This window comes from Rana temporaria, chromosome 8, assembly GCF_905171775.1.
Source record: "Rana temporaria chromosome 8, aRanTem1.1, whole genome shotgun sequence".
NCBI classification, from domain to species: domain Eukaryota; kingdom Metazoa; phylum Chordata; class Amphibia; order Anura; family Ranidae; genus Rana; species Rana temporaria.
The window spans coordinates 25,495,072-25,519,395 of NC_053496.1; the positions used below are offsets into that span (position 1 = coordinate 25,495,072).

Sequence of the window (24,324 nt, forward strand, 5' to 3'; positions counted from 1 at the left end):
AGTTTGAGACCCCTTATCTAGACTAACCACAATTAGGGGAAATTATCAAAACAGGAGAAGTTGTGCATGGCAGCTAGTCAGCTTCTATCTTTAATTTTCAAAGCCTAAGGCCGGGTTCACATATGTGTGAAATGGATGTGGTTTTCACAGCATCCAATTCGCATTAAATGCAAGTGTGACCGGCTCTCAATGGAGTCGGTTCACACATATCCAGCGAGGGGTGCCGCAGTGTGGTTTCCAAAAGGGTCCTGTGTATTTGGGTCCAGTTCAGATGCAAATTCAGGCAAAAATTCGGACCTGAATCCCACCCCTGAACCAGTGAACAGACACACACCGGACCCCGAGCTGAAAGCCGAGGCCCCACACATGTTAACCCGGCCTGTCTGATGAAGGGGAAGTTAGAAGCTAAATGGTTTCCATATACAGCTGCTGCAAATTCTGTCTGCTCCAGTTTTGGTAAATTTTCCCTAGTGTATGTCTACAAGTGGGTCCGTTGGCATACGCCAGTGGCGGTGCATCCATAGAGGGTGCAGGAGCGCTGCCCCCTCTCTTCTGCACCACTCTATCACCAATAGCTAGATTTATGCATTGCATGAATCTAGCCATTGTCGCCGCTGCCGCCCCCTATTCAGGTGTCCGGCCCCTTGTGGGGCGCCAAGCATCTGAATTACAGCGGAGGGGGTGTTTTTGGAAGCGCCTGATTAGAGCCATCGGCTCTAAATAGGCATCCTGATTAGAGGCGTGGGCGCTAATAGGCTTCCAAATTGGTAAACAGTGGGCGCAATTCTCTGCGTTCGCCGTTTACACAGTGTTGTGTTAGAGAAGCGAATAAATCGCTTCCCTAACACTGACCCGCCTCTCAGCCAATCGGGTGCTCGGGTCTAGTTACCCTGTCACCTGATTGGCTGAAGCGACAGGCGCTGTGATTGGACACCTATCAGGCGTCCAATCATAGCAGAGATGACGGGAAGAGGACGGGAGAAGACATGGAGGACTCGGAGCGTAGAGGACAGCGGCGAAAAAGGTAAGTGCCCGGTGGGCACACTGGCAGCATTTGAAGGGGCACAGTAGCGGCAATTGATGGGGCACAGTGGCGGCAATTGATGGGGCACAGTGGCGGCAATTGATGGGGCACAGTGGCGGCAATTGATGGGGCACAGTGGCGGCAATTGATGGGGCACAGTGGCGGCAATTGATGGGGCACAGTGGCGGCAATTGATGGGGCACGGTGGCGGCAATTGATGGGGCACGGTGGCTGCGCTTGATGGGCACAGTGGCTGCGCTTGATGGGCACAGTGGCTGCGCTTGATGTTTTTTTATTTTTCAGTTTGTTTGCACCAGCTGCCACTGGCGTACGCAGAAAAAAATAATGAAAAAGGTTTGCATCCTGTTCCATTTTTGCAGACTAACAGATGCTGTCCATTGTCACTTGAATGGGTCACGTTACTGCCCACCAAACACAACAGTAGGTATACATTTTGCCGTGGCATGTATACAACCCCATCCAAATGCCTCTGCCATCCTTGAATTTTCCTGGCAGAGAAAAAAACGCAAAAGATTTCTAAACGCTAGTACAAAAAATGCTCACAATTTGCGTTTTTTCAAGCTAAGAGCACTGGAGCCTTAATACCACTTACATAGTTAACTATTATGCAGTTAGAAGTTTTGTTTTTAGGATAACTTTATTCCCTCATATTTCCCATCCAAGGTCTTATATTGACTTGCCCACCATGCTGGTAGATCCAAGTTGTGTGGCTCATGGGGAACCACCCGACCACTGCTGGAAACTCTCCAAGCCGACCCCCCCAAAGTCTTCTGTGCATGCATGCAAATACTTTTGAACTCTATGGAGGAGGCCATCCAATGGCAGGTCTCCGACAGATGACCTTCTTATAGGAATGGACAGTATTTTGTTGGTGCGTCCACAGAAGACTTTAAGACCAAATTCAAAAGTATCGATAGGCAGCTGTGCAGTTCCAAGGGGGCCACATATATAGCTGGATTCAGGTAGGGCGGCTCACTTTTGAGGCGGCGTAGCATATCGCATATACGCTACGCCGCCGTAAGTAAGTGAGGCAAGTGCTGTATTCACAAAGCACTTGCCTCCTAAGTTACGGCGGCGTAGCGTCAATGGGCCGGCGTAAGCGCGCCTAATTCAAATGAGGATGAGGGGGGCGTGTTTTATGTAAATTACCCGTGACCCGACGTGAATGACATTTTTTACCAACGGCGCATGCGCCGTCCGTGGACATATCCCAGTGTGCATTGCTCCAAAGTACGCCGCAAGGACGTATTGGTTTCGACATGAACGTAAATGACGTCCAGCCCCATTCACGGACGACTTACGCAAATGACGTAAATTTTTCAAATTTCGACGCGGGAACGACGGCCATACTGAACATTGACTAGGCCAGCTATTTGTTCGACTAACTTTACGCCGGGAATCGCCTTACGTAAACGGCGTATCTTTACTGCGACGGGAAAGCGTACGTTCGTGAATCGGCGTATCTCGCTGATCTACGCATTCTAGGCATAATTTACCGTTCACGCCCCTAGCGGCCGGCGGAACTAGACAGCTAAGATACGGCGGCGAAGTTTAAGAATACACTTAAACATACGACGGCTTAGATTCCGAGTTACGACGGCGTATCTACTGATACGCTGGCGTAACTCTTTGTGAATCTGGCTAATAGTATGGATCTGCCAGGATCATGGACAGGTGAATGCAAGATCTTGTGAACGTTATCATTTATTGTTTTGCCTTTCAGGGACCCACAGACATGGACAGAAATGCAATAATTTAAAGTGGACCTTAAGTAATAAAAACATAAAAAAAACATTCATAAATAGATATACACAAGTAACTGCATTGCAATCCATAAATGTGTTACTCAGTGAGTGGGATATGCATTTCTTTAGAAGACGGATATTTCCCAAGGAGCCAGCTCAGAGTCTTGTGCAATTTTCTTACTTGGTATGGTGGAGTAAGAGGCAGTTGTATGATTCCCATGTGCAGACAACACTTGGCCTAGTGTAATACCAAGGTACACAGCTGGCGATGAAATCCACCCCATTGCAGCCACCTAAAAAAACACACACAAAAAAAAAAATGTAAATATGTAAATCCACATTTATGGCTTCAGAAGTAAAGAAAAATTAGAACAGTATACCAGTAAATCACAAACACCCCATTCCTCCTATTGTATTCCAGTATGCTTATCCCAAACATCCTTCTGAAAATAGATTTTCATTGTCTTGGGTTGATATACTTTATATGTCACCACCAAGCAGCTCAAACATCATGAAAGAAACATCATCCCCACCCCCTAGGAGCTGCCCTAGTAATAATCAGTCCATACAAAAGTTACTCCTTATTCATAGTTACCGTATATACTTGAGTATAAGCTAGGGTGACCAGACATCCCCGGTTTCCAGGGACAGTCCCTGGATTGAGGACACTGTCCCCTGATCGAGTCTGTCCCCGGTTTTGTCCCCGGATTGGATTTGAACAGGGGCTGAGGCAATTTCAAAGACAGTCCAGTAAGTACAGAATTTAAAAAAAAAATCTGAATTACACACCACCACTCCGCCACTCCTACTAGCTTAGGGGGGTGTATTTTTTTTACATTATCTGTGCCCCTTTCTGATGATCATGTGCTGGTCGGAGCGGAGGGAATATTTCTTCGGTTTCGGGCGCATGCCTATTCAGCTCCGCTCGCATGTTCTTCTGCCTTGGCTCAAGTCCCGGCTAGCCGCCTGCCTGCTCATCTCCTTGCTTTCCCTGGCGGAGTGATCTTTCTCTGGTCCCCACCCAGTAGTAGCCGGGGCCTGGAGAGTAAGACTTGAGAGGATGTGGGGCGGGCGGTGGTGGCGACAATTATTGAGTCGCTGATTGCCGCTAAAAAAAATGTCCCTGGTTTTCATTTAAAAAATTTGGTCACCTTAGTATAAGCCGAGGCACCCAATTTTACCACAAAAAAAGTGAAAACTTATTGACTCTAGTATAAGCCTAGGGTGTCCATCTGCATGCCTTACTGTGCCTCACTGTGTCCATGTGCATACCTTACTGTGCCCATGCCTTACCGTGCCCATGCCTCACCGTGCCCATGCCTCACCGTGCCCATAACTAGACTGACATTTCACATGGGAATCTATGGAAGGGGTGACCGACTTTGAAAAAAAAAATTGGTGCTCCCCAGCCGTAGGTCCCCCAGACAAAAAGCTTTGAACACTTTGTAGAGGAAAAATGGGGCTACATGTGTGCCAAGTTCCAGGTCAAGGGGACCTACGACAAGCATGTAACGGGTCCCCAAAGTCACCGGAGAAATTACCGTTTAACATGGGAGTCTATGGAAGGGGTGCCCGGCTTTGAAAAAAACGGTGCTCCCCCGGACAACAAACTTTGCACACTTGTAGAGTGGGGCTATATGTGTGCCAAGTTTGGGGTCCAGGGAACCTACGGCTGGCCGGTGCCGGGTCCCCAAAATCTGGGAGATCAGGCACAAAAAGATGACTTGAGTATAAGCCAAGGGGGGCATTTTCAGCGCAAAAGAATTTGTTGAAATACTCGGCTTATACTCGAGTATATACGGTATGTCCGCAAAGCAGAGGTCTCTAAACTTTCTAAACAAAGTTCCAGATCAATGTCCTTCAGGCTTTAAGGGCTTTAGTGGACAGTAGAAAATGTCCTGGTGCCTGTGGCAGTAAACAATGCCCCATCATTGGTTTTAGTGGGAGGAATAGTATTCCATTGTTTCTATTTGTAAAGACAAGCAAAGAGGCAAATCTGGCACCTGGGCCACAGTTTGGAGACCACTGCCTAAGAGCCGGTTCACACTGGGGCGACTCGTCAGGCATCTCAGCCGCCTGACAAGTCGCGTCCCATTCTATTCAATAGAACCGTTCTAATAGGAGCGACGCAAGTCGCTCAGACTTAGAAAAAGGTTCTTGTACGACTTTGGGGGCGACTTGCATTGACTTCTATACAGAAGTCATTTTGCAAGTCTCCTCTGAAGTGGTCTTCAGGATGCCTTGTCGAGTCGCCCCCGAAGTCATGCCGCCCCTGTGTGAACCGGGTCTTAGAGGAAATGGAAGACAATAGGGGGAAGATTTACTAAAACTGGAGCACTCCGAAACTGGTGCAATGGTACTCTGTAGCCAATCAGCTTCTCACGTCAGCTTGTTCAATTAATCTTTGACAATTAAACCTGGAAGCCGATTGTTTTCTATGCACAGCTGCATAAAATTTTGCAGTACATATGCCATGCTGCAACTTTCGAATCCTGCTAATCTCTAACACAGAATAAAGAGCTACAAATATACTAGGAAGTAGCCATGAGGATTGTAGATGGGATGGTGGCTCCTGGGCCTGTGAGATTTGGGGACCCAGCACAAGTCTGGAAGTTATTATACACAGGACTGTCTTAATACCATCATGGGCCCCGGGGCAAAGTAATGCTCTGGGGCCCCTACAATGGAGACAGTGCAAGTAAACAGAAATCAAGTAGGTAGGAGGTAGGGGATATCAAGGGTGTTGAGGGGTCAGAGTGCTGGGGGCATATCTGGGATGTAGAGGGGCAGCCCGGGCTCAAGGACCAGCTGCTTTGGGGAAAGGGCAGGGCCCCCCTATGCAGCTGGGGCCCCTGGGCAGTGCCCAGGTGTGCCCTATCATTAAGACAGCCCTGATTATACAGCCATCAATACTTTCTAACAAACACACATCTTGGCTGACATAGGCCTCATCTGGCATTATACTGAGCATCAAGGAAGAATGGCGGTGCTAAATCCTCCATATATCCCTTAGGAAATACTGGTAAATGATGTTAGTGTAGCTGTAGGTTATGTTCCGTCAATGCTAGATATGGGAGGAGCCAATGATCAGAATATTCACATTTTCAATGGACTTGCCCTTTAAAAGACAATCACGGCTAATTACCTTTTGCTGGTAGAAGAATCGGCCAACCTTTGAGCCACATGCAAACCATCGCAGCAGCTAAATGTAAAGCATTAGAAATGACTATGTAGCCCAAGGGGTGGCCAATGGCTGCTTCTAAATCAGGGATCCTCAAACTACGGCCCTCCAGCTGTTGTAGAACTACACATCCCATGAGGCATTGTAACACACTGACATTCACAGACATGACTAGGCATGATGGGAATTGTAGTTCCTGAACAACTGGAGGGCCGTAGTTTGAAGACCCATATTCTAAATGATGTTGTTGGTCTCAAGTCAGGTAAAAAGGGACAAATCCCTTTAATTAAAAAAAAAAAAAAAGAAAGAGAAAAAGAGAGAGAGAAAAAAAGAGAGAGAAAGAGAGAAAAAGAGAAAGAAAGAAAAAGAGAAAGAGAAAAAAAGAGAAAAAGAGAAATAAAGAGAAAAAGAGAAATAGAGAAATAAAGAGAAAAAGAGAAAAAAAGAGAAAAAGAGAGAAAGAGAAAAAGAGAAAAAGAGAGAAAGAGAGAAAGAGAGAAAGAGAAAGAGAGAAAGAGAAAGAGAGAAAGAGAAAGAGAGAGAGAGAGGGGGCACATATAGGAGACTGCACATTATTTACAGATCACAGAGATGAATCACGGATTATACATAGTGTAGTTTATGGGTCGCCTATCATATGACATTTTATTCATGTGGATGTGCGATGACTGCATGTCTACAGAACGTCCCTAATCTGCCCGCATTCTCCATCATTTATCATAGATATAGAGAACTCCAATTGCAAGGTGCAGAGAGGAACGTGTTATAATAAATCTATCCACAGACCAGTAATTGATCATTGAAAGATATGCTGCCGCCACGTAGACTGACATAAATTACAATAATTAATTTCACATAGGGACAATTGTGTTTATTTGGGGCTGTCGGCTGTAACCAACACTGAGGTCACAAAATGGTGTGCAATTAACACTGAGGTCACAAAATGGTGTGCAATTAACACTGAGGTCACAAAATGGTGTGCAATTAACACTGAGGTCACAAAATATTGTGCTATTAACACTGAGGTCACAAAATTCTATAAAGACTTTTAATTCACACTTTAAGTGTTTGTTACCCGAACAGTTCATATTGCTGATATGTGGCTGCTGTACCTTGTACTTGTATGAGAAAGTATCCTGTTCTCTTTGTATTGCTTCCTATATATGAAATCCCTGGCCTGTCTGCCAGTCCCTATGGAGCTTCGGACAACGCCAAAGCATATGAATTAAAGAACCATTAGTAATAGAGCAGGGGTCTCCAAACTGTGGCCTGAGGGCCAGATGTGGCCCCTTGCTTGCTTCTATACGGCCATTGTGGTGCTATTGCTTCCACTGATATGAGGCACTATTCCGCACACTGACACCAACAATGGGGGCACTCTTTCTTCCACTGATACCAATGATCGGATACTATTCCTCCTACTAATAGGGGCACCACTCCGCCTATTGACCACCAATCCTGAGGCCATATTTATTGTCACCAATGCCAAAATGTTCTGCCCCTGCTGACGACAAACCAGCCCTCCTAAAGTCTGAAGGACAATAAACTGGCCCTTTGCTTGAAAAGTTTGGAGACCCCTGATATAGAGCATCATGGGCATAGAGGGGATATATATTTATATATTTTCCCCAAGCATATAATTTTTGTGGAGTGTAATGTGTTCTATTTATTAGAAAGAGCTGTGTTAATTGCTGCGATAGTGAGATAGAAACTTTCGGTAAGACCGCCATAGCCTCTTTCCATTCCCCCTCACTAAGATCTGTCAGATCTTTTTGACAGCGTACAAAACTATTCACCTGCACATCTACCCTCTCGGCGTTTAGGATCATCATAGAGATCACCTATTAAACCTCGTTTCATAGCTTGTGACGAAGTTGCCTTCATCAATATCTCTGATGGTATATATTGTAGAGGGAAAGTTAAAGTCTGACTTTGTAGAGCGTGTCGTATTTGAAGGTATTGGTAAAAGTTCTTATTTGACAAATCGGAATCGTTCTTTCAATATATCAAAAGATAACAACTCATCCCCTTCAAACAATTGATGTAAGAAATGTAGTCCTGCACTTTTCCATTCTAACATTTCCGGCAATTTATTTAACTCAGGAAGGCAGTAATTGTCCCATAATGGCATATATTTAGTATATCCCGTATGATGTGTGATACTACGTATGGTTTCCCAAAGCCTATGGATTAAGAAGAAAGTTGGAATTTTTATTTTCTTATAAAACTGATGAGATTCTATTTGTTGTACCAATGGAAGTGGGGTACTGTAAATTGAGTTATTAGGATATTCTGTAGAGGGTCTTGGTTATCTACCTTCTCCCATCCACTCAAATGCTGAAGTTGAGCTGCCATGTAATAGAATCTCGAATTGGGGACCGCTATTCCTCCTCTATCTTTTGGTTCTTTGCTCTCAGTAACGGAACCCCAAATGGGACAGGGGTTAAATTTGTTAAAGATATTCCATTCCGAAACCAAGACTACTTATCGACACTCCACAATCCGGCGACACAACCCATACGGATTTTCCCCCCAGAAACGAGACACACAACTCTGTTCTCTGGTTCAACAGGAATAGACCATCTTTATTGAGAAGGCAGGCTCTTATATACACCAAAAAGCATTCTGTAGTAATCAAAGGGACAATGACAGACTCCACCCACATTATACAATGGTTACCAACGAGCCTCCAATACACATCTTTTAGGTAGACATCATGGCTTCTCTCACCTGCTATACAATACACATTCCTTTAGTAGGCATAATTTACAGGAGCTAATTAACTACAGCTGACAAGTAAGACGTCTGACCTTTAGACTGTGCTAACTCACAACACACATCTATCATCAATAGAACTTTAACACAATACAGTGTCAATTAGCATGACACCATGAAAGGTTCTTGGGAGCCATACTAAGGTTAATTTACATTACAGTAGCAGACTATATTAACACCCTAACAGTCTGTGTTCCCACATGGAATGAGTCACTCTTTTAATTGACCTGTGGGTTCAGAATCAACAAACAGTAATATTTCAAGATATCCTGAAATACATTGTGAATTATCATTACTGCCCCAGTCCAAGATATCATTTCTCAGTCATCCTATGCCCCTAGTGGACATAGGATGACTTTAGACACAAGTGTCATCGGTGAAGCTGAAACAGGAGTACCCCACACCCTTCAAGAGCCTCTGGGTCCCACGGGCCATTCCGTTACACTCTCCATACACATTCTCAAGCTCCAGATCTTATTCTTTCCTTCCATTACTGTCAAAATACCAGTAAAGGTGGACTTTTTTTACTCACCATTTTTTACTCACCAGATAAGAGACCATACCTTCAACCTCTTATATCTACCTACTTAGAGACTTCAATCTCTTGTTTGTTTCCAATTGCTTTCTTCTGCACCCAAACTAGCAACTATGATATTGTCTTTCATGGTCAACATTAATATATACACCACTGGTATCCTATTGTATCTTATTGTACTGTTGAACTTCTTTAATGAGAAAATGAGTAATGTCATTGCAGAAGAAAACACCAAACGGAAGGAAGAACCTTGTGACCTATTACAACAGCTATGAATCATTTCAGGGTCCCATGCTGCATTCAAAAAAAGAGTCATATCAACTTGCAATTGGTTACTATGGACTACAAGAGCGTTTATGTCCTGTAACACTTCCATCAGAATAATGCCAGCTTGTGATTACAGTAAAACCTTGGTTTGAGAGTAACTTGGTTTGAGAGCGTTTTGCAAGACAAGCAAAATGTTTTAATACATTTTGCCTCGATATACAAGCGATGTCTTGATATAAGAGTAGCATCATTGTCACAACTAAGGCCCCATACACACGATAGAATCCATCCGCTGAAAAATCCCAGCGAATGGGTTTCAGCGGATAGATCCTATGGTGTGTACACTCCAGCGGATCTGTTTCCGCGGATATTTATCCCCTGGGATGGATTTCCAGCGGATAAATATTTGATGACATGCTATCAAATCTATCTGCTGGAATCCATCCCAATGGATGGATCCGCTGGTCTGTACAGACTCACCGGATCCATCCATCCGAAGGGATCCCCCGCATGCGTCGTAATGATTTGACGCATGCGTGGAATTCCTTATATGACAGCGTCGCGCACGTCGCCGCGTCATAATCGCGGCGACGGCGCGACACGTCATCGCCAGAGGATTTCGGCGCGGATTTCGATTCGATGGTGAGTACACTCCATCGCATCAAAATCCGCGTAATTTACACACAAAAGTCTATTCCTTTGATGTAAAAGACAAATTGTTACAATGTTCCACTGATAAAGAATGTTCTGATACTTGGCAGACTGCCCGGATATTACAGCTGTGGCTTCAGCAGAGCAGAGAATTCTCTGCATAGAAAGATCAGGAAATACTTTGTCAAGATCGCAATTGAAAAAAAAAAAACAAAAAAACAAAACGCGATAACGATTCTCGACGATTAATCGTGCAGCTCTAGTCTCCCGTAGCACTTTTTATAAGCTTTTTTTTTTTTTTACCGTGTACTGTAGCAATTATTTTACGGACTATAAAAATAAAGTCTTTAAAACAATTGACTGAACCTAATATGTCAGGATCTTAAAAGATGACTGCCCTTAGCCACAAAGCAACCAATTAAATTCTTGCTTTTGCTCTTCAACTTTTTTTGGATCATTCTGGAGTAACAGTTATACTTTGGATACTTTGACCAATTTGAAATGGGATTCTTTCCAATGGCTTGACAGCAAACCCACATTATTACACTACATTATTTATTGATTGGCCAGGTGCAGAAATGGGAAAGAAAAATAAGGAGTAGAAGATTGCGCCTTAAACATCCAAATTCTGGAGCTGCCATCCTTATTCTCTCACCTCACTGCATCCTGAATCACTGACCTAAAACCAAACATGCATGTTTCGGTGTTCTCATGCCAGTGGATGCCCTGTACCTGGGGTGTATTTGAACCGGGATGTTCCTGGTCTCATAGCTGCAGCCTTTCTTGTTGTGCCACGGAGGAGCTCTGGAGTTATAGCCATGTTCTTTGAGTTTGATTCATTACCTTGGACTCTCTAGCCCCACCTGCTGATAGCTGTGGACAATCTACAATCAAAGCTGCCCATAAATAGCAGCACTTCCTGTCTCAGTGCTCGTTTGAGTGGACTAGCTTCCCTGGGTGTTGTGACTGCTTTGTGACTCTGAATACCGTATATGAACTTTTGCCTGAGTTCCTGACTACTCTCTAGCCTGCTGATTTTGTACTTCACCGCCAGCTCGTGGATGACCATTGCCTGCCTGACCACTCTCTGGATTTCGTTTGTGTACCGGTTTGCCTGATCTGTTGCCGACCTGATCTGCCTGATTACGTTTTCGCCTGAATCCTCAGCACACAAACTCTTCTTTGGACACTACCTATCACAGGTACCTTACAGTGGATGCATATTTGTCTCAGGCTAATGACTCCCTAGGTCAGCCATTCTCAACCAGGAATCTGTTGAACCCTATGGTCCTCCAGAAGTGTCTAGGGGTTCCTTAAGCTGTGGCTGATTGACCTCCTATTTGATAGTGCCTGCATAGTTTCAGAGTCAACTCCAATTGAAGAGCCATCTGTATGACACTAAATCTTTTTGGCTGTTAAAGTGGCATGCTCACCACCATTAGGGCACTCTTCCTACTGGCCACAAATGTAAGGGGCAATTTCCCCACTGACCTCTAATAAATTGGATTTAGCAGAGGATCCCTTAGGCCTCGTACACACGACCGAGGAACTCGACGGGCGAAACACATCGTTTTCCTCGTCGAGTTCCTTGTTAGGCTTGTCAAGGAACTCGACAAGCTTGCTTTGCGTACACATGGTCAAGACAAAATCTCCTCTTTCTCAAACGCGGTGACATACAACACATACAACGGCAGGGGAAGTTCGATTCCACTGGCTAAACTCTTGGGGCTGGTTTTGCTAATCTCATGTGTTTGCGTGTTAAAGCGGGAGTTCACCCATAAAACAATTTTTCCCCTTAGATGGATGCTAGATGGATGCTCGTTTTGTCTAGGGGAATCGGCTAGTTGTTTTAAAATATGAGCTGTACTTACCGTTTTCGAGATGCATCTTCTCCGTCGCTTCCGGGTATGGGTCTTCGGGAGCGGGCGTTCCTTCTTGACTGACAGTCTTCCGAGAGGCTTCCGACGGTCGCATCCATCGCGTCACTAGTAGCCGAAAGAAGCCGAACGTCGGTGCGGGTCTATACTTCGCACCGACGTTCAGCTTCTTTCGGAAAATTGTGACGCAATGGATGCGACTGTCGGAAGCCTCTTGGAAGACTGTTAATCAAAATAGGAACGCCCAGTCCCGCAGCCCATACCCGGAAGCGGCGGAGAAGATGCATCTCGTAAACGGTAAGTACAGCTCATATTTTAAAACAACTAGCCGATTCCCCTAGACAAAAACGAGCATCCATCTAAGGGGAAAAAGTGTTATGTACGGGTGAACCCCCGCTTTAAGTAAAAGTTTATTAAGAGACGATTTGCACTTTTCAGTCTGTTACAGCTTGAAAAATGTGTTATCTTCATTACAAATGCTACTTTTACTCCCGTCTCATACTTTATTCTGAGCAAGCGCGGGTTTCTTAGCATACACACGCTCGAGTTTCTCATTGGAAACCAGCCCGACCAGGAACTCGACGAGCCAATTTGAGACTCCCGTCGAGGAAATAGAGAACTTGCTCTCTTTTTGGCTCGTCGAGTTTCTCGAGTTTCCTCAACGAAAATGTACACACGACCGGTTTCCTCGGCAAAAAAATATCTCCCAGCAAGTTTCTTGCTGGTTTTTGCCGAGAAACTCGGTCATGTGTACGAGGCCTAAGACCTGAAGATTATTTCAAGGGTTCCTCAGGGGTAAAAAGGTTGAGAACATCTGCCCTAGGTGGTCAACAAAGAAGAATGATGACAGGCCCAAATGATAGATCCTTCAAACTAGTTTGTAATGGTCCTTCCCATGATTTTGGTTCTCTATAATAAGACCTGTCTGGCTTGCCTACAGCCAGCACTAACATCCAGAATTTTGTTTTCTAACTTTCATTCTACAGGGCTGGTAAGACGCTGACTGGCTGTTGTAGGGCAACAAAGACCATTTATATAAAAGATGTTTTGATAAATAAGGCTGGAAACATCACGCCTCATTAAGGACAACACAGTTGTTCTCTTTGACATTTTGATACTTGAGGCCCGATGCAAAGTAAACCTTTGGGTCAAGATTATTGTGGTAAATATGGATGGTGCGAATAGCAAGAGTGCTGCTTGGATCTTCTGGTATTTACGGGAGCCAAATGTCTTGTTTATTACACCCATGCACTGTGGCATGCCGACTGTTAAAGCTATAGTACACGTTACTAAGGCTCCTACAAATGTGTCCTCACAGTTGGTTCTTTAATGCTCACAGATATCTAATCAAGAAGAAAGAATGGCTGTTCTCTATAGAAAATACTTCCCATCAAGACAATGATGGCCCTTTGTCTCTAGTACTAGGGAGAAGAACACAAAACAACGTGCCTCTGTTGCCCAAGCTAGATAAATCACTGCCTTTGTTTTAGACCAACTTTTTCTCATGATTCTATTTTGGAACAGTATACTTATATTTAAAAAAAATCCACTTCTACCTTTAGGAGAAACCTTTTCCATTCTGCATATGGCCCTGAAGCTTACCGCCAACCACTTTGCATATTATTTTATATATACTGCGATTCTGTACTTGCCAAATATGCTGCAGAAATCTCCCTCCACCGAGTCTGGCTGCAGCCATTTTAACTGTGGGCAGCTGATGCTGCTGGCTGTTCACTTCCTGGATTTACACAGAGGTACACCTCCAGCTATGCAGCTCTCAATGGCCCTATTTTGACTTATCCCCCCCTCCCTTTTTGGCAAACTCTCACAAGAGAGAGAGAGAGAGAGAGAGAGAGAGAGAGAGAGAGAGAGAGAGAGCGAGAGAGCGAGAGAGAGCTGTGCATGATGTCATAAGCCTAGACTTTTTTAACTAGTTGCCGACCAGCCGCCGTCATTCTACGGCGGCAGGTCGGCTCTCCTGGGCGAGAGCCCGTAGCTATACGTCTGCTCTTTAAGTGGCCACTAGGGGCGCGTGCGCGCCCCCCGCTCATCCGTGACTCCCGTGCGGGTGCCCGGCAGGCGCGTTCGCCACCGGGCACCTGCGATTGCTCGTTACAGAGCGGGGAACGGGAGCTGTGTGTTAAACACACAGCTCCCGGTCCTGTCAGGGGGGGAAATGCTGATCCTCTGTTCATACAATGTATGAACAGAGGATCAGTGTTTCCCCTAGTGAGACCACCCCCCCCCCCCCCCACAGTAAGAACACACCCAGGGAACATACTTAACCCCTTCCCCGCCCCCTAGTGTTAACCCTTCACTGCCAGTGGCATTTTTATAGTAATCCAATGCATTTTTATAGCACTGATCGCTATAAAAATGCCAATGGTCCCAAAAATGTGTCAAAAGTGTCCGAAGTGTCCGCCATAATGTCGCAGTACCGAAAAAAAAAACGCTGATCGCCGCCATTACTAGTAAAAAAAATATATTAATAAAAATGACATAAAAATACCCCCTATTTTGTAAACGCTATAACTTTTGCACAAACCAATAAATAAACGCTTATTGCGATTTTTTTTACAAAAAATATGTAGAAGAATACGTATCGCCCTAAACTGAGGAAAAAAAATGTTTTTTCATATATTTTTGGGGGATATTTATTATAGCAAAAAGTAAAAAATATTCATTTTTTTCAAAATTGTCGCTCAATTTTTGTTTATAGCGCAAAAAATTAAAACCGCAGAGGTGATCAAATACCACCAAAAGAAAGCTCTATTTGTGGGGAAAAAAGGACGCCAATTTTGTTTGGGAGCCACGTCGCACGACCGGGCAATTGTCAGTTAAAGCGGCGCAGTCCCGAATCACAAAAAGTGCTCTGGTCTTTGGGCAGCAATATGGTCCGGGGGTTAAGTGGTTAACAGACAAGAAACAGGAAGTGGGCTGTATAAGGTATTTCCTGGAAGAAAAAAAATGGTAGGCTCCTTTCACCGTTCAGGTCAGCCTGTCAGATTTTTCAGGCGGGCCTGAACGGGCGCTCCATACATCTCCATGGAACAATGGATGTCAGCGGTGACAGGTCCGCTGACATCCGATCCGCCCCGCTAAATGCAAACCCTATTTTTACATCCGTCTGGCGGATCGAATGAAAAAACAGACAGACAGACGGTCCGTTCTCATCCAAACCTCCATAGAGGAAAGCAGAGATGTGACAGGTCCGTTTCTGCACAGTGTGCAGAGACGAACTAGTCATCCACCGGCTCAGCGGGGATCAAAGGAGCGTTCCCCCGCTGAGCAAGGGGAAGTCTAAAAACGGACCCACGTGTGAAAGGGGCCTTACTATTCAAAGTTAAAACAAGGGCAGAAGATTTAATAGATGGAAAGTTAAGAACATTACTGAAGTTCTGCTTTAAGTTAGGTGAGGAGAACTCAGAGCTGATTGGAGGAAAGGGACACACACCCCTTCAAACAGCACACAGGAACAGAGCTGAGGCTGTCAATCACAGGTTGTGCCCTCCCTTGTCCCCATTTTTCTCTTGGTGTCAGGAAAACGCAACAGAAGTGACTCCTACAGATAGCAGAGGAATGAGGCAGCAGACAGAAATGACACTTGGTGCTCTGGATTTTGACAAGTACACACTATAGGAGGGATATGCTTTTTTTATGTCTCAGGTTTACAACCACTATAAAGATAAAACTTTTTTTTTCCTTTTTTATGTCTGGGAAGAGTGAGGAAGAGTTGGAACCCATGTCGGGCTTTTACTACTGTTCTGGGGAACTCTCTATAAACAAAGCCTATAAATCGGATAGCCTTAAAAAACCTGACCCTTCACTTTATCCAAAAACCACAAAAGTTTTGGCTGGATTTACACTTTAGGGGTCAGCCCAATCCAAACTATACTTTGGTTCTTGGTAGATTCTAGACAGTTAAAGCGAGCAGCTACAAATACTGCAGCTACTGACTTTTAATAAATAGACACTTACCTGTCCAGCGCGCCCGCGATGTCGGCAGTCGAGGCCGAGCAATCGCTCGTCTCTCAGCTGCCCCCTCTGTGAGGGAATCAAGAAGTGGAGCGTTGCGGCTTCAATGCCCGGTTCCCTACTGCACATGTGCGAGTAGTCCGGCGCGCCCTCACTGGTCCACGCTCTCTCCTAAGGACCAGTGTGTTTCCCAGGAGACAGCGATGGGTGGGTTGGGGGGGAAGTGGGTGCAAATACCTGAACTCGAGCTTGAAATGTACCGTAATGTAATCTACAAGCTTTCTCATAGCTTTGAATTCTAGCCTGTTCCCCACTCACTCCTTATACCTTCCTATTGGGGACCCCCTATCATAGTCATGGGCCAATAGGGGGGGGCGGTCGGAGGACGTGGGGAGGAATTTGGTACCCCAAGGGCATCTAAAGCATTTGTACCTCTAGTTGTCTTCACTTTATAACCAAGCTCACTTTTTTGAATGACAGGTGTTTAACCACTTCTGGGCCGCCCAACGTCGTTATACGTCGGTATTTTCTGAAATGGCGGGCGGTCCGCTTTAGGATGAAAATGGTCTCCGCAGTGGATTCTCCACAAGATCACTTATCAGCGGTGGGATAGGTGCCGCTCCCCCTCCCCGATGGGTTCTAGTCATCTCCACCACTTATCGGAACCGGTGGTAGCGGCAAAGAAGATCCTTTCCCTTCAGAAGCACCAAGTCGAGTGAGGGAATGATGGCCCCCACTCCACTCAATGACATTGGATGACGGAAACGTCAAAAGGTCACTTCTGCCCAACGGCCTTAAAAGGGAATTTTTTTTATAAAAAAAACACAAACAAAAACAAGACTTTTCTTTTATTATTGCATTTAAAGTGTAAATGTGAGATCCTTGGCCTTTTTGACCCCAGATCTCACATTAAAGAGGTTCTGTCTTTTTTATTCCATTACAAGGGATGTCTACATTCCTTGCAATAGGAATAAACAGTGATCCAATTATTATTGATTTTTTTTTTTTAAAAGGGACAGTGTAAAAATAAAAAACAAAATAAATAATTTTTTTTTTTTTTTTACAGTGCCCCGTCCCAAGCAGAAGCGAATGCCTTTCGCAAGTCGCGCCTGCATATGTAAACGGTGTTCAAACCACACATGTGAGGGATTGCTGCGATCATTAGAGCGAGAGCAATAATTCTAACAAAAAAGCCCCATACACACAACCGGTTTTCCTGCCAGGAAAACTGCCAAGAGAGCTTTTGGCCGGGAAAACCGGATGTGTGTATGCTTCCTAGTAGTTTTCCCCGACAGAAAAACAGACGGGAATCCCAACGGGAAAATAGAGAACCTGCTCTCTATTTTACATGTAGCGCCCCCCTTCTTTCAGTACGGGCGCTATACTAAAATTAGTGGGGATAGGGAGGGTTAATTTACTCCTATTCACCAATTGTGGAAATTTAGGCTGCTGCCATTTCCAGAATTTGTCCTGTAGGTCAGTCTGCGCTCCAGGGGTGCGTTATCACCCCTGGGCGGCAGTTGGCGCTAGAGGAATTCTGGGGGACCCACCTTCTTCCAGCAGCCAATCAGAGGTTTTTCTCCCTCGTTGGGCATGCTGAGAGGGGGGGATATATCTGTGGCGGCTGCTTTTGGCAGGGTTCGTTCTTGCAGGGCCCGAGTTCCAGGTGCGGTACCCACCTTCAGGGTACACGCATCCATGGGCCCTGCCACCGCGTCCTGCCAGGCTGAGTTCAGGCATCATGCAGAGCCTCACCCTAACATTGAAAGGGGCTCCAGCGACTTGCTGGGTCCCAACCTTCTGCTGAGAGGATCCTAAGCCGGGAGCTGTACGGTGGGGGATTGGCTCGGGAGCACCTAGAAATAGAGGTTGTTCTGGAGACCTAGACGAACCATCGGGGATCCGGTCACCACACCGTATGACAGGTATGCTCAAGCTGTCAGTGGGTGACATAGATTGAACTAACTGTGAGGATTTGCTCCAACTGATTTCACAAATCCTAAATTGTCCAGCCTGTGGCAGAAGCCCTGAGCCAGACCTGCGGCAGAGGTCTGTTTCCTCCCAGTGATCTACAAGTGGCGCTCAGGCTGCCAGGCCTGAGATAGTTGCCTGTCCGGGGGCACTTTACCCACCCTGATTGGGTGGCGAAGAATTGAGTTTGACTATTGCTGAGAGCAGGCTTGCTCTCTCTCTCTCCTGAAATCCAGGGCCTGATACTAAAGTTCTTCTATGCCTGTCAACCTTCTCTATCGTGTGTTATGTTGAGGTTGGCCAGTTTGGGCCCTTGTATTAAAGCATTGAAACTAAATTTGTGTCTGGACACTTGCTCTTTATTCACACTCACAAAAGTCACCCCTAGATCAAGTCAAGAAGGTAACTTGGAAAGCCGGTCCCAAACTAACCAGCGGCTCCTTCGGGGGTAAGCGCTACATACAGTCGGGATTCCCGGCGGCTTTTTTGCAGCCAGATATACAAATACTCTATGGGAAACACTGCGAGGCAGTGCCCATGGAGCATACACACGGCCGGGATTCCCAGCTAAAGCTCCATGGCAGTTTTCCTGGCGGGTTCTCGGCTTTCCCCTCGGTTTTCACAGCAGACTTTTTACCGCCGTGAAAACCGACCATGTGTACAGGGCTAAAGACCTCCTCTGTAACTCAAAACTAGCAACAATTAGATTTTTTTTAACATCGCCAGTGGAGATTTTTAAGTGTCAAAGTTTGTCGCCATTCCACGAGCAGGGCTTTTAACCCTCCCTTACTCCATCCAAAGTTTTTTGAGATGGAGAACGTAGGGGCAGAGTGGCCCAATAATGTTTTTCTATCAGGCCCCATTACACATAGTTTTATTCCTGACCCCTCTGTATGTCTATCTTGGTGAAATCATAACGATCTCTCGTCTTACTTCTATCTCTTAGACACGAAGTTGCATGTACAGGTTTGTATATACAACCCATAAAGACAATATACACCTTCTATAACAAAGTGACACACATCTCTGCCGTAAGACATACAGACCACTTAGCATAGAGATCATCTCTTGGGTGATTTTTGTCACTGAAAGATTTAATTACAGTGGAAGCTTTTACAAGCAGCATCTTGTGACACAATAATAGGCCCCCCGGTTGAGTTTCTCATGAAAAAAAGAAAATGACAGCGCTGCTGGTGTAATTGGAAGTGTCAATAAATAACGTGACAATGAATGCAGGGAAGAGACATTGATATGTTAATTTGTGATCATCCCGAGATGTACAGCACGTCATTGCTGGAGCTCACAGTACTGCCAGATGTAGATGACCGCAGAATTTAGGAGTGTGCCTGGATCAAGCAAAATGTTTTTATAAGAAATTGAGTTAGAGAAACTTAAAGTAGTATTAAGCCCTCAATGTTTTTTTTTTTAGCTTAGTATTTCTCACACTTTTCTTTTCAATTCTGCACAAATCTCAATGCACCTCATTTTTAAAATGTAAATAAACGAACCTAATGCCGCGTACACACGATCATTTTTCGGCATGAAAAAAACGTTGTTTTTAAAAAATGTCATTTAAAATGATCGTGTGTGGGCTTCACATCATTTTTCGGGTTCTGAAAAACGTGAAAATTTTTTTTTTCGAACATGCTGCATTTTTTAACGTAGTTTTAAACAATGTAGTTTTTCAGGTTGTAAAAAAAATGATCGTGTGTGGGCTTCAACGACGTTAAAAACCTGCGCATGCTCAAAAGCAAGTTATGAGACGGGAGCGCTCGTTTTGGTAAAACTACCGTTCGTAATAGAGTAAGCACATTTATCACGCTGTAACAGACAAAAAAGCGTGAATCGTCTTTTACTAACATGGAATCGGCAAAAGCAGCCCAAAGGCGAATGGAACTTCCCCTTTATAGTGCCTTCGTACGTGTTGTACGTCCCCGTGCTTTGTTCATCATTTTTCAAAAACGATGGTGTGTGGGCAACGTCGTTTTAATCAGGGCTGTGGAGTCGGTAGATAAATGTTCCGACTCCGACTCCTCAGTTTTATGTACTTCCGACTCCGACTCCTCTGTATTAATATGCCAATGTATTTTATACATTCCTTGAGGGAAAGAAACGCAACCTACCACAGGACTACTGGCTGGGAAGCCAACAGTCTACTGTATTGCACAGTTTAAGCAAAAGACAAACACAATGAAAACAATCAAGTGACTGGATAGTAGCAGCAGGCATAAACATCAGGAACAGGATCTTTACCAGTTCAAAAATACAAACCACATTATTTGGTTGTTTTAGAACAAAAACAAAGCTTATCTATAATGAACCAAAAACCAAATCTGTAAAACCTAGAAATGGTTTATATTAATCTTGAAATGTAGTTCTAGGCTTAGCAAATGCAAATCAATTCAATGTAGAGTTCTAAGGAAGAGAATTGCCTCTGCCAGATCCTCTTCCATAGAGGCTCTTAAGTCAGACTTTATTATTTTTAGGGCTGAAAATAATCTTTCGACACTGACTTGGGTGGGTGGCATTGCAGTAACTATTCTGGCCACATCACTAACGATCTCTGGATAAACAAGGATGGCTTCTTCAACAGTAAGTTTTGATGAGCGATCATACTTTTCAACTTCTTTTAGTGCTTTATAAAACTCCTGTTGGAATTTTTTTATTTTGACACTTACTGGTTCTCTAACATGCGTTCCCTGTAAAAGCAGAACACAACACTATGGAAAGTATAAGTATTGCAGCTCCTAATTGTGCGTTGCGTGCCATATAGTGAAGCACATGAAAAGCACGCTTCTTCACGGGCACTTAACGTGTTCGTTTTGCGGTTACGTGAGGCACTGCATGCATTGGTCTTTATTCTTACAGTAGAGAAGTCATTAATTATAACTTTTTGTGAATTGGGACATTTAAACTTGCTTTTTTTTATTTTTTATTCCAATCTAAATTTAGTAGGAGTCGGAGTCGGAGTCGGTGCATTGTTTGCCGACTCCGACTCCAGGTACCCAAAATTTCCCCCGACTCCTCGACTCCGACTCGACAGCCCTGGTTTTAATGATGAAGTTGGGAAAAAACGTTGTTTTTTCTACATGGTGAAAAACGTCTTTTTTTTTCATGCTGAAAAATGATTGTGTGTACGCGGCATCATAGTTTGACATAATGCAACTGTGGCACCCTCCCAGCATAGGGTGCTAGGTAAATTTAGTTGTTGGCTCCTTCTGTATTTATGGGAGCAGCAATTGTTTTGCCTGGTCTGCTCAGGGGTTTCACAGGCTGGGAGATTGATTGCTTTTCCCTGCCTCTGGAAGAAACTTCCAGAGCATAAGATGGGAGATTCAAAATTACCAGCCTGGATATTCATCAGGTTCCAGCCAATCCCTGGACAGGAGGGTCCAGAAGTGGGCTGCAATGTTGATGAATTGTCTGACAGGGGCGGACTGACCATTCGGGCACTTGGGCACTGCCCGGGGGCCGCATGCCACTAGGGGGCCCCCATCAGGGTTGCCAGCCTCAGTAAAACCAGGGACAGTATGTAAAAATCTGTGTTTTTCTACATCTGTCCCTGAAATGTCCCTTACCGACATCCTTTTGGTCTAAAAATCCCAAGATTATAACTGCCCCGCCTCTCCAACACCTTTTCAGTGTGTGTATGTGTATATACTGTGTGGCCCCATAATCTATTGCCCGGGGGCCCCATAATCTCCTATTGCCCAGGGGCCCCATGAGTTGTCAGTCCGCCCCTGGTCTGAGACACTGTGAGCGAGGCTTCTTCTACCCAGGAGGGTTTCAGAGCCTGCTGTCTTCTGGCATCCCATGGAACGTAGAGCTGCTTTTAGAGGCCTCTGCGGTGACAGGGCTGAGGGTCTGGTGATGAAAAGTCTGAGACCATGGCGAGCAGGGTTCCTTCTACCCAGGTGGGTTTCAGAGCCTGCTGTCCTCTGGCACTCCATGGACCATACAGCTGCCTCAACGGTGACAGGGCTGAGGGCCTGGATGGACTTTGCCAGAAGTTGATTGCAGAACCTCTCCACAAAGGGATCTGGTCTGGAGATGTGCTGTCTAACTCATTGTACTTTGTACAGAGGAAGCTGGAAGGTGGCAGCTCTCCTGAGGACTTGTGAATAACGACCTGAAAGTGGTTGCAAAAGCTAAAAAGTTTTTTAGGCCCCATGCACACGAGACGCTGCTAAACTCGAGTTCAGAGGCATTTGGGCATTTTTTTCAACTGCCCCTGAACACATTTAATGTTATCCTATGTGTCCATGCACACAATCACGTTTTTTGGCGTTTCAAAGCAGTTGGGTTTAGGGCCGTTTTTCCAAACCCAAAATTTTGGGTTCAGAGGCTTTCAGCTTTTGCGTTTTAGACGCAAATCGCGGCAAATCGCGGCAAAACGCGGTACCGGCGTTTTGCCGCGATTTCGTTTATAGGCGTTTTTAAAGGTGACCTATTTTTTTACATTAGAAATCTCAAAAATGATGGCAAATGATGAAAAACCATAAAAAAAACATAAAAAATGTAATTGCTTGCATTGCATTGTGGACAATCCACAACTTGTGGCAGGTGACGTGGCCAGTGGACAATACACAACTTGTGGCAGGTGACATGGCCAGGTGACGTGGCAAGTGGACAACCCACAACTTGTTGTAGGTGACGTGGCCAGGTGATGTGGCAGGTGACGTGGCCAGGTCACGTGGCCAGTGGACAATCCACAACTTGTGGCAGGTAACATGGCCAGGTGACGTGGCAAGTGTACAATCCACAACTTGTGGTAGGTGACGTGGCCAGGTGACGTGGCAGGTGATGTGGCCAGGTGACGTGGCAGGTGACGTAGCCAGGTGACATGGCAAGTGGACAATCCACAACTTGTGGCAGGTAACGTGGCCAGGTGACATGGCAGGTGACGTGGCTTGGTGACGTGGCCAGTGGACAATCCACAACTTGTGGCAGGTGACGTGGCCAGTTGACGTGGCAGGTGACGTGGCCAGTGGACAATCCACAACTTGTGGCAGGTGACGTGGCCAGGTGATGTGGCAGGTGACGTGGCCAGGTGACATGGCAAGTGGACAATCCACAACTTGCGGCAGGTGACGTGGCCAGGTGACGTGGACAATCCACAACTTGTGGCAGGTGGGGTGGCCAGGTGACATGGCAGATGACGTGGCAAGTGGACAATACACAACTTGAGGCAGGTGACGTGGCAAGTGGACAATCCACAACTTGTTGTAGGTGACGTGGCCAGGTGATGTGGCAGGTGACGTGGCCAGGTGCCGTGGCCAGTGGACAATCCACAACTTGTGGCAGGTAACATGGCCAGGTGACGTGGCAAGTGTACAATCCACAACTTGTGGTAGGTGACGTGGCCAGGTGACGTGGCAGGTGATGTGGCCAGGTGACGTGGCAGGTGACGTAGCCAGGTGACATGGCAAGTGGACAATCCACAACTTGTGGCAGGTAACGTGGCCAGGTGACATGGCAGGTGACGTGGCTTGGTGACGTGGCCAGTGGACAATCCACAACTTGTGGCAGGTGACGTGGCCAGTTGACGTGGCAGGTGACGTGGCCAGTGGACAATCCACAACTTGTGGCAGGTGGCGTGGCCAGGTGACGTGGCAAGTGGACAATTCACAACTTGGCAGGTGACGTGGCCAGTTGATGTGGCAGGTGACATGGCCAGTGGACAATCCACAACTTGTGGCAGGTGACGTGGCCAGGTGACGTGGCAGGTGATGTGGCCAGGTGACGTGGCAGGTGACGTGGCCAGGTGACATGGCAAGTGGACAATCCACAACTTGTGGCAGGTGACGTGGCCAGGTGACGTGGCAGGTGGCGTGGCCAGTGGACAATCCACAACTTGTGGCAGGTGGCGTGGCCAGGTGACGTGGCAAGTGGACAATCCACAACTTGTGGCAGGTGACGTGGCCAGGTGACATGGCAGGTGACGTGGCAGGTGGCGTGGCCAGTGGACAATCCACAACTTGTGGCAGGTGGCGTGGCCAGGTGACGTGGCAAGTGGACAATTCACAACTTGGCAGGTGACGTGGCCAGTTGATGTGGCAGGTGACGTGGCCAGTGGACAATCCACAACTTGTGGCAGGTGACGTGGCCAGTTGACGTGGCAGGTGGCGTGGCCAGTGGACAATCCACAACTTGTGGCAGGTGACGTGGCCAGGTGACGTGGCAGATGATGTGGCCAGGTGACATGGCAGGTGACGTGGCCAGGTGACGTGGCCAGTGGACAATCCACAACTTGTGGCAGGTGACGTGGCCAGGTGACGTGGCCAGGTGACGTGGCCAGGTGA

At 45.9% G+C, this 24,324-nt stretch overlaps 1 protein-coding gene across 1 annotated transcript in view; it reads right to left on the minus strand.

The window, feature by feature from the left end:
* The window catches only part of PTPRE (protein tyrosine phosphatase receptor type E), a 327,572-nt gene that overhangs the window by 185,273 nt on the left and 117,975 nt on the right, over window positions 1-24,324 (minus strand). Inside the window, exon 2 of the mRNA XM_040361419.1 lies at window positions 2,972-3,083. Coding sequence (XP_040217353.1) covers window positions 2,972-3,083 — 112 coding nt within the window. The remainder of the gene's footprint in view (window positions 1-2,971; window positions 3,084-24,324) is intronic.